At 41.9% G+C, this 14,525-nt stretch overlaps 1 protein-coding gene across 4 annotated transcripts; it reads left to right on the top strand.

The window, feature by feature from the left end:
• Positions 1–65: 65 nt before the first annotated feature.
• On the top strand, positions 66–11,492 carry THYN1 (thymocyte nuclear protein 1). 4 transcript variants are annotated; one of them, XM_087939119.1, is made up of 8 exons: positions 66–249; positions 1,707–1,756; positions 2,914–3,107; positions 3,943–4,011; positions 5,617–5,709; positions 7,731–7,826; positions 9,418–9,568; positions 11,169–11,492. In XM_087939119.1, exons 2-8 carry the CDS (start codon positions 1,714–1,716, stop codon positions 11,225–11,227), a joined length of 705 nt encoding a protein of 234 aa, XP_087795245.1. In that variant the 5' UTR covers positions 66–249; positions 1,707–1,713; the 3' UTR covers positions 11,228–11,492. The 4 variants fall into 4 exon arrangements, with proteins under 4 accessions (XP_087795245.1, XP_087795243.1, XP_026564753.1 ...); XM_087939117.1 differs by having other exon boundaries at positions 110–197; positions 1,684–1,756; XM_026708968.2 differs by having other exon boundaries at positions 111–249; positions 1,684–1,756.
• Positions 11,493–14,525: the final 3,033 nt, after the last annotated feature.

Below are 14,525 nucleotides of genomic sequence, written 5' to 3'. Positions count from 1 at the left end.
GATCTATGGGCGTCTCCGGCTCGGGGCTTGCTGATTGGTTGGAAGGGAAGGGAAGGCGCTGCTCTTAAAGGCACAGCGGCGGTTTTGGGAAGGAGCAGCGGCGCCCCGTCCGGACTCTGCAGGCGGGCCTGGAAAGGAGGCGGCTGCTGAGGACGGAGAGCAGAGCCGGCCGAGGCGCTTCTTCCCCTTCTTGACGGGCGATTGTCTCTGCAGCATTCACTTACAAGGGAAGCCTCTATTCAACCGAAGGCATGCAGCTTTGCCCTTCCTTCCGCCCACCCAGGCGTCTGTCTGTCTGTCTGTGATTGTATCTATCGATCATCTATTTATCTATGGTCTCTCTCTCTTTAATCTATCTCTAATCTTCTTCTATACCACTCTCTCTCTATCTGTACCTACCTACCTACCTAACACACTCACTCTCTATATATAAAATCTGTCTATCTATCATTTATCATCTATCTCTATCTATCGATCGATCGATCTCCCTCTCCCACCCTCCCTTCATCTATCTGTCTATCTATCTATCTATCTATCTATCTATCTATCTATCTATCTATCTATCTATCTATCTATCTATCTATCTATCTATCTCTCCCTCCCTCTCTCTCTCTCTCTCTCTCTCAGCCTCCCTTCCTCTATCTATCTATCTATCTATCTATCTATCTATCTATCTATCTATCTATCTATCTATCTATCTCTATCTATCTATCTATCTATCTATCTATCTATCTATCTATCTATCTCCCTCTCCCACCCTCCATCTCTCTCTCTCTGTCCCTCTCCCACCCTCCCTTCCTCTATCTATCTATCTATCTATCTATCTATCTATCTATCTATCTATCTATCTCTATCAGAACAATTAATCAATTCAGGGTTAGGCTAGGAGACCTCCAAGGTCTCTTCCAACCTCCCTCCCTCTCTCCCTCTTTCCTTCCTTCCTTGGTAAACCATTATTTCAGTGCAATCATCTTTATGCAATGTTATTAAAAATTATGCACAATATTTGGAAGGTTTAACTATTGAAGAGAACAAGGGAAAAGTGAAAATTCTATCAGTATTCATTGCCATTTTAGGATGTCAGTGTTACAAGCATAAGGACGTTTTGACATTTGTCCAAAATATAATAACATAAAACAGAACCACTGCAATTCATCCAAAGTGCTAGTTATACAATGAGCATTGGCCTAATGGTTTAATATTAAGTTTTTCTATTGTATGGTTACTTACTGCAACAACACGCACTACTATCTCCTGGACTCCACATTTCTAATTTGTGCATCTCCTACATCCAGGCAGATCTGCCTTCCTAGCCCCGAGGAGTAGCAAATATGAAAAGGAAATGAAACCTGAACTTTTACTAGAAATTAAACTGGCTGCTGGGGACCCAGGCTGGGTGTTTGTTTGTTTGTTTGTTTATTTATTTATTATTTATTTATTTAGCTGTCTTCAAACTTGACAGCTTTAATATTTGTGGACTTCAACTCTCCCAGAATCCCTCCTCCAGTCACGTTAGCTTGGGAATTCTGGGAGTTGAAGTCCACAAGTCTTAAACTTGCCAAGTTGGAAGACCCTTGATTTAAAACATTGATGTAGCCACCCATCTTCCACCAAACTGAGCAGCTGCCAATCAGAGAAGGTTTCCACTGATTCACAAGTGAAATCTTCTTTTCTTTTTTACAGGCGCCCAATCTACTCTTTGGCAGAAAAAGAATGCCTGCCTGTGGCAAGAAAAGAGGCCGGCCAGCCTTGACGGGTGAGTGGATATTTCCCCTTAACGGACCTTCTCTAGGTTTCCTTTTTTAAAGTATATGCTTCTCCTTCAACCAGGCCTATTTTCCAATTTGCAGTAAGCTTTAACTCAGAGGTCTCCAAAGTTGGCAACTTTAAGACTTGTGGCGGAACCGAGCCAAACCGGTAGGATACCATCCCTACCGCAGATGTAGGGTCTGCTTTTCACATCATGGAACACCACTTTGCACGGTCAGGGTGGGCTTCGAACATTACAGCAATGAGTTCTCTGCCCAGTTGCTGGGTGGGCGTGATAATATATTATTTTGCACATGACTGCGGCCAGAATTGGGTATGCACAAAACTGGAAACACGACAGCATACGCTCCGAAGGGATAGTGATAAAAAAGATTTTAGACTGCGCAGAGATGGACAAGCTTACACTAGAATTAAAAGATAGAAGTCAAACTATTTGGTCTGGGACTCATGGTACAATTGGTTAAATGTCAGGATTCCGGCAGTTACCCCCATTTAAATCATGAGTCTTGAGCCCCAAACTTCCAAAACTTAAAAAGGATTTATTGAGAGTTAAAATGTCCGGCACTGCCTGGGTGTAGCCGACTCCGAGACACATAATTCATTGTCACCTTTGACCCCGGGTTTTCCCCCACCCCCCTGGTTATATCGTGATTCATAGTCTCCAATGGGACACATCCATAGCCCAGAGTCATCAATCATGTTCTCCAGTTAGAATTTTGCATGGCAGAAACTTCAGTCACCTAGTTACTATCTCTGAAAACATTTATGGAATGCAGTTTCGGTTTGCAACTGCTACATTGCTTCCCTCCTCCCTTTCTGTTGGCAACTCTAAAAAGACCATAGAAATATTTTACAAGTTGACCCTTTGAAAATAAAAGTAAAGATTAACAGTGTAATTATTATGTATATATGAGTACTTGTGATGCTGTAGTGTTGTAAAGAGTGTACAAGTGTTATAACCCTTTGAAAAATGTTCAATAAAAATGATTCCAAAAAAGAAGAAGTGAAATATCTTCAAAAGAAAAAAACAAAGAAACTCCAGTTGCCTCCTAAAAAAAAAAAGCATATTTGGGGCAGCCACGACCTGGATGACCGAGAATCTCTACAAAATCCACTCATCATTCTGTGTTTTGTCACCTTAAGCTGCCAAACAGCCCAAATGGGCTAAAACTGAGATCCAGAAGAAGGGATCCAAACTAACCTGTTCTGGGATGAGAAAGACTGGGACAAGCTTGAAAGAAGAAGCTGGAATTGAGGAGAACAGCAAGGCAGTTTATACTCACTGGCTTATGAAGTCGGAACCGGAGAGTAGGTTACAAAAGGGAGTCGATATGAAGGTGAGCAGGTTACCTTTTAATTTCTATGAGTTGGCGGTAGAGATGAAAGTTTGAAACAATAGAAGCAAAAGGGAAGCAGGATGGGTGGGTGGGGGAGCTCGGCCCCCTTCTTATTTTCTTTGGTGGTTCTAGGCCCTTTTTCAGTGATGGAGTCCAAGCTGAGGGGGGCTGTTTGGTAGCCAGGATGTCTTAGCTTCTAATAAAGGGTGCGTGCCAAGAAAATGGACATAAACCCACGATTCCTACTCCTTCTAAAAGAATATTATCGTAAGAGGCAAGGAACATCAGTACTGCCCTTCTAGTACTGATGGTGTCACCTAGTTGGGCAACAAAATGTCTGCAAGAAAACCTTCAAGCTCCAAGAGCTCCAAGGGGAAAGTGGGAAGGAAGGAAGGAAGGAAGGAAGGAAGGAAGGAAGGAAGGAAGGAAGGAAGGAAGGAAGGAAGAAAAGGAAAGAAGCAAGCAAGCAAGATGAGAAAGGAGGGAAGAAAGACAGGAAGGAAGGAAGGAAGGAAGGAAGGAAGGAAGCAAGCAGCAAGATGAGAAAGGGAGGGAGGAAGGAAGAAGGAAAGAAGCAAGCAAGCAAGATGAGCAAGTGGGGAGGGAAGAAAGGAGAGAAGGAAAGCAAGCAAGATGAGAAAGAGGGAGGGAAGGAAGGATAAATTATATTAGCTAATATTACCTTGCTTATATTCATTTATATTTTACTGTTTATTCTCCCTTGTCTTTTTTTAAAGTTTGATATATCATGTTCAGTTCAAACTATTTAAATATTTTTATGGGAGAAAATGGCCGTGCTTTGAGTCATGCGATGTTTTATCGTTTCGTTCACCAGTTTGGCATTGAAGACTTGAAAGCTGAGCCTAACCAAAGGGCTTGTTGGGATGGAGTCAGGAATTATCAGGTAAAATGGTGGTGAAATATATATATATGTGTGTCAGTTTTTGTTCAACTTATAAAATGGGAAACCGGAGATAAGGTTTCATATCTTTGAGAAGCTCCTGTTTGTTGTTGCTTTTTTTCTTTTCCCCTGAAAAACATACGGTGAGAAGAGAGGAAATCCTCAATTTACGGCCATTTTTTAAAATGACCATTAGAAGTTACAACGGCAGTGAAAAAAAAAATGACTTACAACCAGTCCTTAGAACAATTGCAGCCTCCCCATGGTTACAGCATCAAAATTTGGGTGCTTAACAAGTGTATTACATGTAATTACAATTTTGATTGTCCCAGCCAGCTTCTGATAAGCAAAGCTTTTGGGGAAAAGCCAGATTTTCTTAACAAAAGCGTGATTTACTTAGTCACCACAGCAAAAAAAAAAGTCATAAAATGGGCTACGGCTCACTTAACAAATGCCTTGCTTAGTAATAAGCATTAAAGTTCCAACTGTGCTCATAAATGGAGGATCACCTACAAGTAAAATATCTTGAATGGGATTGATTTGAAATTAACCAGTTTTTAGAATATTTGCTTTGGGATCCAAATCCCTTAAGGGAGCAGTTAAGGTCTGCTTTTAATCCTGTGAATTTCCACTTCTTGTAGTTTACTTCTGAGTAAGCCATAATTAGTTAAGTTTGGGCCAAGGTAAAGCCAAACCAATTTACAATGATATGTAAACGTAGCTGTTTCTTGCTCACTGAGCAACCTGTGAGCTAAAAATGGCTTAGTGGGAGATGGAAAAGCAACATGCTTCGCTATGGTTCATTATGGTTATTCATTATAATGGCATTTTTTTGCTAATACTGTACTTTTATTTGGCAGCAGCCAAAAAAGCCAACGCAATCCTAAATTGCATTAACAAAGGATAACAAAGAATCAAGATCAAGGGAGGTATTAATACCACTCTATAAAGCCTTAGTAAGATCACACCTAGAATACTGCATCCAGTTTTGGTCACCATACTATAAAAAAGGATGTTGAGACTCTAGAAAAAGTGCAGGGAAGAACAACCAGGATGATTAGGAGACTGGAGGCTAAAATATACAATGAACGTTTGCAGCAACTGGGCCTGGCTAGTCCAGGGAAGAGAAGGATCAGGGGAGACAGGAGAGCAGTCTTCCAATATCTGAGGGGCTGCCATAGAGAGGAGGAGGAAGTCAAGCTATTCTCCAAAGCACCTGAAGGCCAGAAAAGGAATAATGGATGGAGACTGAACAAGGAGAGATTTAACCTGGAAATAAGGAGGAATTTTCTGACAGAGAGAACAATCAACCGATGAAACAGAAGTTGCCTTTGGAAGTTGTGGGAGCTTCATCCCTGGAGGCTTTCAAGGAGAGACTAGATTTCCATCTGTCAGAAGTGGTGTAGGGTCCTCTGCTTGGGCTGGGGGGTTGGACTAGATGACCTACAAGGTCCCTTCCAACTCTGCTTATCTGGATTTAAAAAAAAAAAAAAAACTTCTAAAACTGGAGTAATATAGATTTCCGTGGGGCTTATAGAAAAAGCATGCGAGCTGCGGCTTGTTTCCTGCACACACAAAAGCCGGAAATTCACTCTTCTCCTTTGGCAGGCACGGAATTTCCTGCGGGATATGAAAGTTGGACAGGATGCTTTTTTCTACCACAGCAATTGCAAGGAGCCTGGGATTGCAGGTATTGTCAAGGTGAGTACAGAGTTTTGAAATGGGCCTAAAATTCTGGAAAAGCACCACGCCACCAACGGCCCGAGTATTGGCTTCAAGTGCAAAAGGCAAGACTGAACGCTGATCTGTAAAATATGAGATTTGTGGATAGGCTGTGTAGTGTATTCTATTTATCTATCCATCCATCTATCTATCATCACAAAATCTCCAGAACCGTAAAGCCTACAAACTTGAAATTTGGCACGTAGGTTCCTCTTGGCTTCTAGGTGCTCACTAAGAAAGGATTTTTCAAAATGACCATCAGAGCATTAGTATTTCCTATATTATTATTATTAACATGTTCTGATGCTAAGGAGTTTTACTCCCCTCCCTACCTGAAAAGAAATCTGTTCCAAATGTAAAACACACAAGCAGAGGAGTTTCAGTTTCAGAGCACCAAGCAGCTTTAGTCCAGAACAGTTGAGCTAAGCCACGCCCAGGCTCCTTGCTGTCTCCTTGCTCACACAGCAAATACTGTTTTGGTTTCCAAACAGCCCTCAACTCTCTCAAACACTAACAGGATGCTAGCCAGATGAACACCGATGGATGCTGGTAGGCAGAGGCAGAATTCCCCCCACCCCCCTTATTTTCCTCCCCAAAAGCTAAGCCCTACCACATAGTTTGATAGCGAACCACGGGTATCGAGCTAGTTTATTTATATTTCCTATTACTTAACTGTCCATTTTCCTCGGAAAGGGCTCTGGGCAGTGTACAATTCAGGTAATCCTCGACTTACAACAGTTCATTTAGTGACAGTTCAAAGTAACAAAACGGTATGGAATAAAATGACCGCTTTTAGATCGACAATCGTTGCAGCATCCCTGTTTGTCCCCCGATCAAAATTCGGAAGCTCAGCAACCGATTCGTATTTACGATGGTGGCAGCGTCCTGGTGGTGTGTGTGTGTGTCACATGATCCCCTTTTGTGACCTTCTGACAATCCAGGTCACTGAGGCTGGATTGACTTAACAACCGTGTAACTCATTGAACAACTGCAGGGACTCATTTAAACAATGGTCGTAAAAATCAGGAAAAACTCGCTGAACCACCGCCTTGCTTAGCAACGGAAATGTTGGGCTCAGCTGTGGTCATAAGTGGAGGACTACCTGTACAATCAATAAAATTAACGTTAAGATCAGAATGTTTGATTTTGAGGCGCTGCCTCTGTGAAAGATGAAAAGAGAGCTGTGAAAATATCTACAGGCCCCTCATATCCTGGACATAAACTGTTTCAACTCCTTCCCTCAAAACGATGCTAGAGAGCCCTGCACACCAGAACAACTAGACACAAGGGGAGTTTTTTCTCCAACACCATCACTCTGCTAAACAAATAATTCCCTCAACATTGTCCAACTATTTACTAAGCCTGCATTACTATCACTATTAATCTTCTGATCACTCTTATTACCCATCCCCTTCCATTTGTGACTGTATGACTGTAACTTTGTCACTTGTATCTTAATGATTTTATTGACTTTTCCTAGTATGATTTGATTGCTTATTGTCCCTTATGACTATTATTGTTGTACCTGATGATTCTTGACTCGTGACAAATGTATCTTTTCTTTTATGTACACCGAGAGCATTTGCACCGAGACAAATTCCCTGTGTGTCCAATCACACTTGGCCAATAAAGAATTCTATCCTATCCTATCCTATCCTATCCTACCCTACTCTACCCTTTCCAATTCCAATTCCATTCATTATTCTATTCTATATTCAAATATCCTATTTGATTGTTTCCTAGTATGATTTGATTGCTTATTGTACCCTACGACTATTATTAAGTGTTGTACGTTATGTTTCTTGACTCTTGACGAATGTATCTTTTCTTTTATGTACACTGAGAGCATTTGCACCAAGACAAATTCCTTGTGTGTCTAATCACACTTGGCCAATAAAGAATTCATTCATTCATTCATTCATTCATTCATTCATTCAAAGGATGTCTTTTTTGCTTTGAGGCTGCAATAACTGAGACCCTCTCTCCCCTTTCCTCCCTAGATTGCTAAAGCAGCTTACCCAGATCACACCCAGTTTGAGAAAGGTAATCCGCATTACGATGCTTCCAGCACAAAGGAAGACCCCAGATGGTCCATGGTAAGATAGATTTCATCTGCTCCTTGTGCTTTGCGAAGGTCTGTCTCTAATTCAGTCTCGCCTCATCTTCACCAAACTATGTCTGTGCCTGGTAATCAGTTTCCTATTCCCAGTGAACCAAAGTGCATATAGTCAAGGCTGTGGTTTTCCCAGTTGCAATGTATGACTGTAAAAGGTGGGCCGTAAGAAAGGCTGAGCACCAAAGAATGGAGGCCTTTGAACTCTGGTGCTGGAGGAGAAGATTCCTTTGGATTGCAAGGGGATCTAACAACAAATTCCCAGTGAGATGAAAAATAGAACGGATCCTTTTACAGGTAGCCCTCGACGTACAACATCGGGTCCAAAATTTCTGTTGTTAAGTGAGACATTTGTTAAGTAAGTTTTGCCCCATTTTACAACCTCTCTTGCCACAGTTGTTAAATGAATCACTGCAGTTGATACATTAGTAGCACGCTTATTAAGTGAATCCGGCTTCCCCATGGACTTGGCTTGTGGAATCACGTGACCTCAGGACCCTGCAATCGTCGTAAGTACATGCCAGTTGCCAAGCATCTGAATCTTGGTCACATGATCATGCGGCTGCTGCACAGGTCTCTACTGTGAAAAACGGTCCCAAGTCACATTTTTCAGCACTGTTGTAACTTTGAACAGTCGCTAAATGAACTGTTGTAAGTTGAGAGCTACCTGTATTTAGTTAAGTTGTATCCCAGTTTCCACCAGTTTTTCAAAATTTAGTACCATCAGAGTTTATAGGGTGGTTTCTTGTCTTTGTGTACATTGCTTGCTTGCTTAGTGTCCATGTCTACAATAAGTGTTGCATCCAATGTTTTATGATGAATGCATTTTTACAATGGCTATGATTAACGATCTGTCACTTTGTTATGTACATTGAGAGCTTTTACACCAGAGACAAATTCCTTGTGTGTCTAATCACACTTGGCCAATAAAGAATTCTAAATCTAATTCTAAATCTAATTCCAAATCTAGTCCCAATTCTAAATCTAATTCTAAATCTAGTCCTAAATCTAATTCTAAATCTAGTCCTAATTCTAAATCTAGTTCTAATTCTAAATCTAATTCTAAATCTAGTTCTAAATCTAATTCTGAATCTAATACTAAATCTAATTCTAAATTCAATTCTAAATCTATTTCTAATTCTAAATCTATTTCTAATTCTAAATCTAATTCTAATCCTAAATGAATTCTAATTCTAATTCTAAATTAATTCTAAATCTAAATTAATTCTAATTCTAAATCTAATTCAGCAGAGAATGATTTTCTTACAGCCTTCCTAGTACAAATTGGCTGGAACCAAGGAAATTTATAGTTCATTATTTATAGCACTTTTTTTCAATGTTTAAGATAGGTGGACTTCAACTCCCAGAATTGCTGGTTGGGAAATTCTGGGAGTTGAAGTCCACCTATCTTAAAAGCAGCCAATGTTAGAAAACACGTCTTTATAAAATAGTCCCCTGAATCTTTTTTTTTTTTTTTCAGTTGAGGAACTAACATCTACTGGGGGAGTCACTTCCGGTGAGCAACGATGCCATTTCCTGAATCCCACCCACGTCCGTCCTTTTTGCTTTTGCAGGTCGATGTCCAGTTTGTGCGAATGACCCACCGGTTCCTCCCTCTAGCCGAGCTCAAGACCCACCATCAAGCCCATCAGAAGTCAGGAGGTCCTCTGAAAGAGATGGCTCTCTTCACAAGACCGAGGTTGTCCGTCCAGCCCGTCACGGATGGTAAGGACTTAAGAGAATCAGAGGCTGAGCTTGCGCCTTTTGGTTAGCTCTGGTATGTATATCGTTAAGACCAGTGGTGGGATTCAAATTTTTTTACTACCGTGTTCTGACCCGCGCCCTTTTCCAATAAATCAAACACAATCCAAAAGGAACAGAAACCTTGTACTGCTTTTAGAAAATAATCAGCTGTGATAAGCACAAGTCTTTCCAAACTATGAGAGACTTGCCAAAAGATAATAGACAAGAAATAATTTGCAATACAAGAATCTTCAGATACAAACTCAGGATACCGGAATGTCCACGAGGCTGGAGTTTCAAAATGACTTTGCCTTCTGCAAAGTACGTTCGTTTCACAGCTGGCTTTTATCTTCTTGAAGGAAGGGCCATTACCTTGCAGCCTTACTCCCGAGTCGCCCATGCTGCTGCAGCTGCTCTTTCCTGCAAGCAGCCCGGTGCGCATGCGCACTTGGCACAGGCTCCTCAGGAACCTCCTCATCACTGCTGCCAGCCCCCATAGTCTCTGAAGGCAGCAGTCCACTCCCTTATAGTCCTGGCCCCTCATCTGAGTCCTCGCTCTCCTCCGCTGTCTGCACCTGCTGCCGGCTAACCACGACATATGTGGCCAGGTGGGCATGGCCATGTGATTGGGTGGGTGTGGCTTTTTTTTTTTTTTTTTGCAGCACCACTCCCACCCTCCACCCCAGTTTTTTTCTGGACCTTCCTGGCGTCAGGGGAGCCTCGGTGTGTGTGTGTGGGGGGTTTGCTCCCAGGAAGCTTCCTGGGCAAAGCAGTAAGAAGGGAGGGGAATCTTAGCACAGCTGTTTGTAGGAACAGCTGATTGTTGGGAAGTTAAAAAAAAAACCTTAAGGAGTAACTGGGCGGGCAAGCATCGGACATCGGGCGGGCCAAACGAGCGAGCGGCAACCAGGCGACCGGATTGGGGGCACAATTAGTTCAGCTTGGGCCGAGGTAAAGCCAAACCGACTTACAACGATATTGTCAGGATTCCGGCAGTTGCCCCTTTGAACTCTTTTTAGGGTTGCCAGACATGTCAACCCACCTGTTTGTTGCTTATTAAGCAAACTGTGGTTAGCCTAAATAAGTCACAGGTTGCCCCAATATGTCTTCCTAACACCTCCTCCTTCACTCAGACCTCTTCTTCCTCCCTTTACACTTACACCCACCGGTGTGATCTTTCCCCAACCTGTCTGCACCTGCATACACACAAACACACACACACGCAAACACACACATCGTCTTTCCCCAGCTTGTGAGCTTGTACCACACTGCAACAGCACTCACAACTCATGTGCAGCCTGACTCAGCCCTCCCATTCCCCACCCTTATGGGCTCCTTACTGTAATTCTCTCCGCTTCCCATTGAACACATGTCTTGGGTTAACACCTGCCTGAATTGCTGTCGCTTATGGGATGTGGTCACAGGATGTGCTTTATAATCATTGCCTTGCAGTATCAATCTCAATTTTCGCCGTACATCGAGGACTATCTGTTACACTAAGCCATAAACCAGGGGTTAAGAAAAGCTCTGTTAGGTAAATCGAGCAAGGCACCTTGACTGACTTTTCTCTTTTCTTCTCCAGAGGAATTTGAATTCATTTTGAGCCTTGAAAAGGGGACAAAAGAGACTCAGGAGAACTGATTTTAAAACCGCTTCCTTTCGAAACCCCAATGGAGAGCGAAACGTGCGAGAGTTTGCTGTTCAATTTGTTTTACTTCCTTTTTTGATTGCAGTGCAACCTTTTCTAAATAAATGTGGTTTTCTTAAAGTGATTTTTAAAAACATTTCCGAGGGAGGGAAAACAATGTTCTACAGGCCTCGAATTGTCTTGCACTTAAGAGGCCAATTGAATAATTAACTCGTTTCTGTTAGCTAAAATAAAAATGCCGCAATTATCTGTCTAAAACTATCGCAGGTTTTCCCATGAAACTCCATTAACATGTGCAAAAAGTTCCCAAATGCACATAAAATAGAAAGTGCCAACATTGCACACAACATCTGTATACAAATATACATATCTCGACAAAAACGCAAACCAATTCTAAGGCAGAATAAAGTCATAACAACATGACTTAGAAACAGGAATTCAAGTCTGGAACAAACCAAACCAACAAACCAACAAGGATAGATTTGTGCATCTTGGGTGATTCTATTTGCACACTGTCTTTTAAAGGCAAAAGCTGCCTGTTGTTTTAACAAGACAAAGACAAGGTCTCAATTCTCACGTTAAAAGCGCTGAGGAAATCTCAGAGAATCGTGTGAGCATAAGCAAGAATGCCTCTCCCTCCTTCCAATAAAAATTTGCACTGCAAAGTTTGGTCTAGTGGTTAAGGCGCTAGGCTAGAAACCGGGAGATGGTGAGTTCTAGTCCTGCCTTAGGCATGAAAGCCAGCTGGGTGACTGAGTCAATTACTAGGAGACGGTGAATTATAGTCCCACCTCAGATATGAAAGTTGCCTGGGCGAGTTGGGCCCAGTCCTTCTCAGCCCAACCTACCTCCCAGGGTTGTCGTTGTGGGGTAAATAAGAGGAGGAAGGTGTGTCGGATCTGTTCAACTGCCTTATTTTTAAAAAAATAAATCAAGGCACGGTAACAAACAAATAAGTTGACTCGGGGCAGAGTTGTCTTGAGTTTCTAACTTTTCAAAGGCGCGAGAACTGCCCCCCACAACCTTTTAAATTAGGGGTCAAAAGAAAACTTCCCATCCTTTTAAAAATACAAACATTTAAAAGACAATGGGTTAAGCAGCATGTAAACAATGTCCAGGCTTAAAATTATCAGGTCACGCAGCTTTACTATAGAATCCCCTTCTGGACCTCACCTCCCCAAATATATTTTTTCCCACTCAACGTTTTGGAATCCCCATCATTTCTTACCTACAACTTTTTTATTTCCCTATTGTCCCAACCCGGAAACAAACTAGGGGACTTGTCCTAAGCTGGAACTGAGGTGAAATAAATACAGGTAGCCCTTGACTCAACCATCCTTTGTTCAGTTCCTGTTCAAAGTTAAAAAGGCATGAAAAAGTGACTTTCCCTCCAGTTTTCACACTGAACAAAAGTTGCCCTAATTAAATCATGAGCCTTGAGCCAAGCGTCAAAAACTTCCAAGGGTTTATTAGGAGCAAACATGTCGGCATGACCTGTACGAAGCCGGTTCTGAGACACTACCTGTGATCCTGTTTCCCCACCCCCTGCCCCGCTGGGTGTATCATAATTCATATTCTCCAACGAAACAACGTTCATAACCGAGAGTCATCAATCACATTCTCCAACTAGGGATTTTCGGGGCAGAAATTCTGGTAGCTTAGTCACAATCTTTGCAAGATAGGAATGGTTAAAACTTTTGGTTTTAAACTGCCGCAGTGCTCCTTCAAATTTCTCCTCCCTCCCCTGCTCATGGCAACTCTAAAACAGGCATAGAAATGTTTTATGAATTGACAAATTGCAGCATCCCCGTGGTCACATGATCAACATTTGGGCACTTGGCAACTGGCATGTACTTAAAAAGTTCCAGGGTCACATGATCACCATTTGCAACCTTCCCTAGCCAGCCCCCGACAAGCAGTCAATGGGGAAATCCAGATTTGCTTAACCACAATTTGTTTTAACAATTGAGTGATTCACTTAGCAACAGTGGCAAATAAGGTCATAAAATGGGGGCAAATCTCCCTTAACTGCCTTGCTTAGCAACAGAAAAATTTGGCCTTGATTATGGTCTTAAGTCAAGGACTTCCTAAATTGCCAAGAGGACTTAGTAGAAACTGAGTTTGAAAACCACCGGAAGTGGAGGGGTAGTTTTCTGCCTGCTAAATGTGCTGTTTTGTTTTTTTCCAGATTTTCACCTGGTTTGCCGTTAAGGCAGAAGTCCCCAATCTTGGCAACTTTAAGACTTATGGACTTCAACTCCCAGAGTTCCTCAACCAGTCTTAAAATTTGCCAAGTTTGGGGACCCCTGGTCCAGAATCTAGATGTTACACAGGCTCTGCAAAAATGAAAATCAGTTTTACCTGATAATTCTTGACTCCATCCCACCAAGCCCTTTGGTTAGGCTCAGCTTTCAAGTCTTCAATGCCCAACTGGTGAACAAAATGGCAAAACATCGCATGACTCGAAAGCACGGCCATTTTCTCCCATAAAATATTTAAATAGTTTGAACATGATATATCAAACTTTAAAAAAACAGAAGACAAGGGAGAATAAACGGTAAAATAAAAACAAATATAAGCGAGGTATGTAGAAACACCTCAGATGACAATCTGTCTGTGTAACATAAATCAGTTGTAAATAATAATGTATTCCCTTTTGTTTCTGTTCAGGTGGGATTCAGATACTTTGCTAAAGCAATTGATGGGGCTTACCTGATTTTCACATTTGCAGAGCCTATCTAGCATCTAGATTCAAGACCAGGGGTCCCCAAACTTGGCCACTTTAAGACTTATGGACCTCAACTCTGAGGAATACTGGGAGTTAAAGTCCACATGTCTTAAAGTGGCCAAGTTTGGGGACCCCTGCGCTAAGGTTACTGGGAGTTGTGGTCCAACACATCTGAAGGACACAACCTTGGAGAAGATTGTTCTCCATCCCAAGCATTTCAGTCATTACATCAGCCAACAGGATATGTTTCACAATTCAAAATTCACCAAGTCTAGTTTAATTTGCACGGGCCTGTCTGGAGGGGTAGGCCAAAAAGACCCTTCGTAACATCACCATAAATTCCTGGATCTTATCCATGGAAAGAAAGCACACCTTGAAGTAATGAGGCATAGACAGAACAAGGAAGACGCTATTCATAAACCTGGATTTCTTACTCCGTCTTGGTTTCTTCCACTTTTGATTTTCTGCAAAATAACTCAATGTGTCTATACCTCTATATTCCAGTCCTGGAAGACCAATAGTAGCTAAATTTCACATTCAAAATCTTTCTAGTTTGTCTCCGA

Source organism: Pseudonaja textilis, chromosome 9, assembly GCF_049901715.1.
Source record: "Pseudonaja textilis isolate UNSWEBS1 chromosome 9, rPseTex1.2, whole genome shotgun sequence".
In the NCBI taxonomy this organism is placed as follows: domain Eukaryota; kingdom Metazoa; phylum Chordata; class Lepidosauria; order Squamata; family Elapidae; genus Pseudonaja; species Pseudonaja textilis.
This window is presented reverse-complemented; position numbering and strand designations above follow the sequence as displayed.

What these genes read in the sequence shown, in the direction of transcription:
- THYN1 (XM_087939119.1), top strand. Translation starts at nt 1,714, where the DNA reads ATGCCTGCCTGTGGCAAGAAAAGAGGCCGGCCAGCCTTGACGG. An exon ending in AGGCCGGCCAGCCTTGACGG is followed by an intron (nt 1,757 to 2,913) that starts GTGAGTGGATAT and finishes TGTCACCTTAAG; the next exon opens with CTGCCAAACAGCCCAAATGG. An exon ending in ATGGAGTCAGGAATTATCAG is followed by an intron (nt 4,012 to 5,616) that starts GTAAAATGGTGG and finishes CTCCTTTGGCAG; the next exon opens with GCACGGAATTTCCTGCGGGA.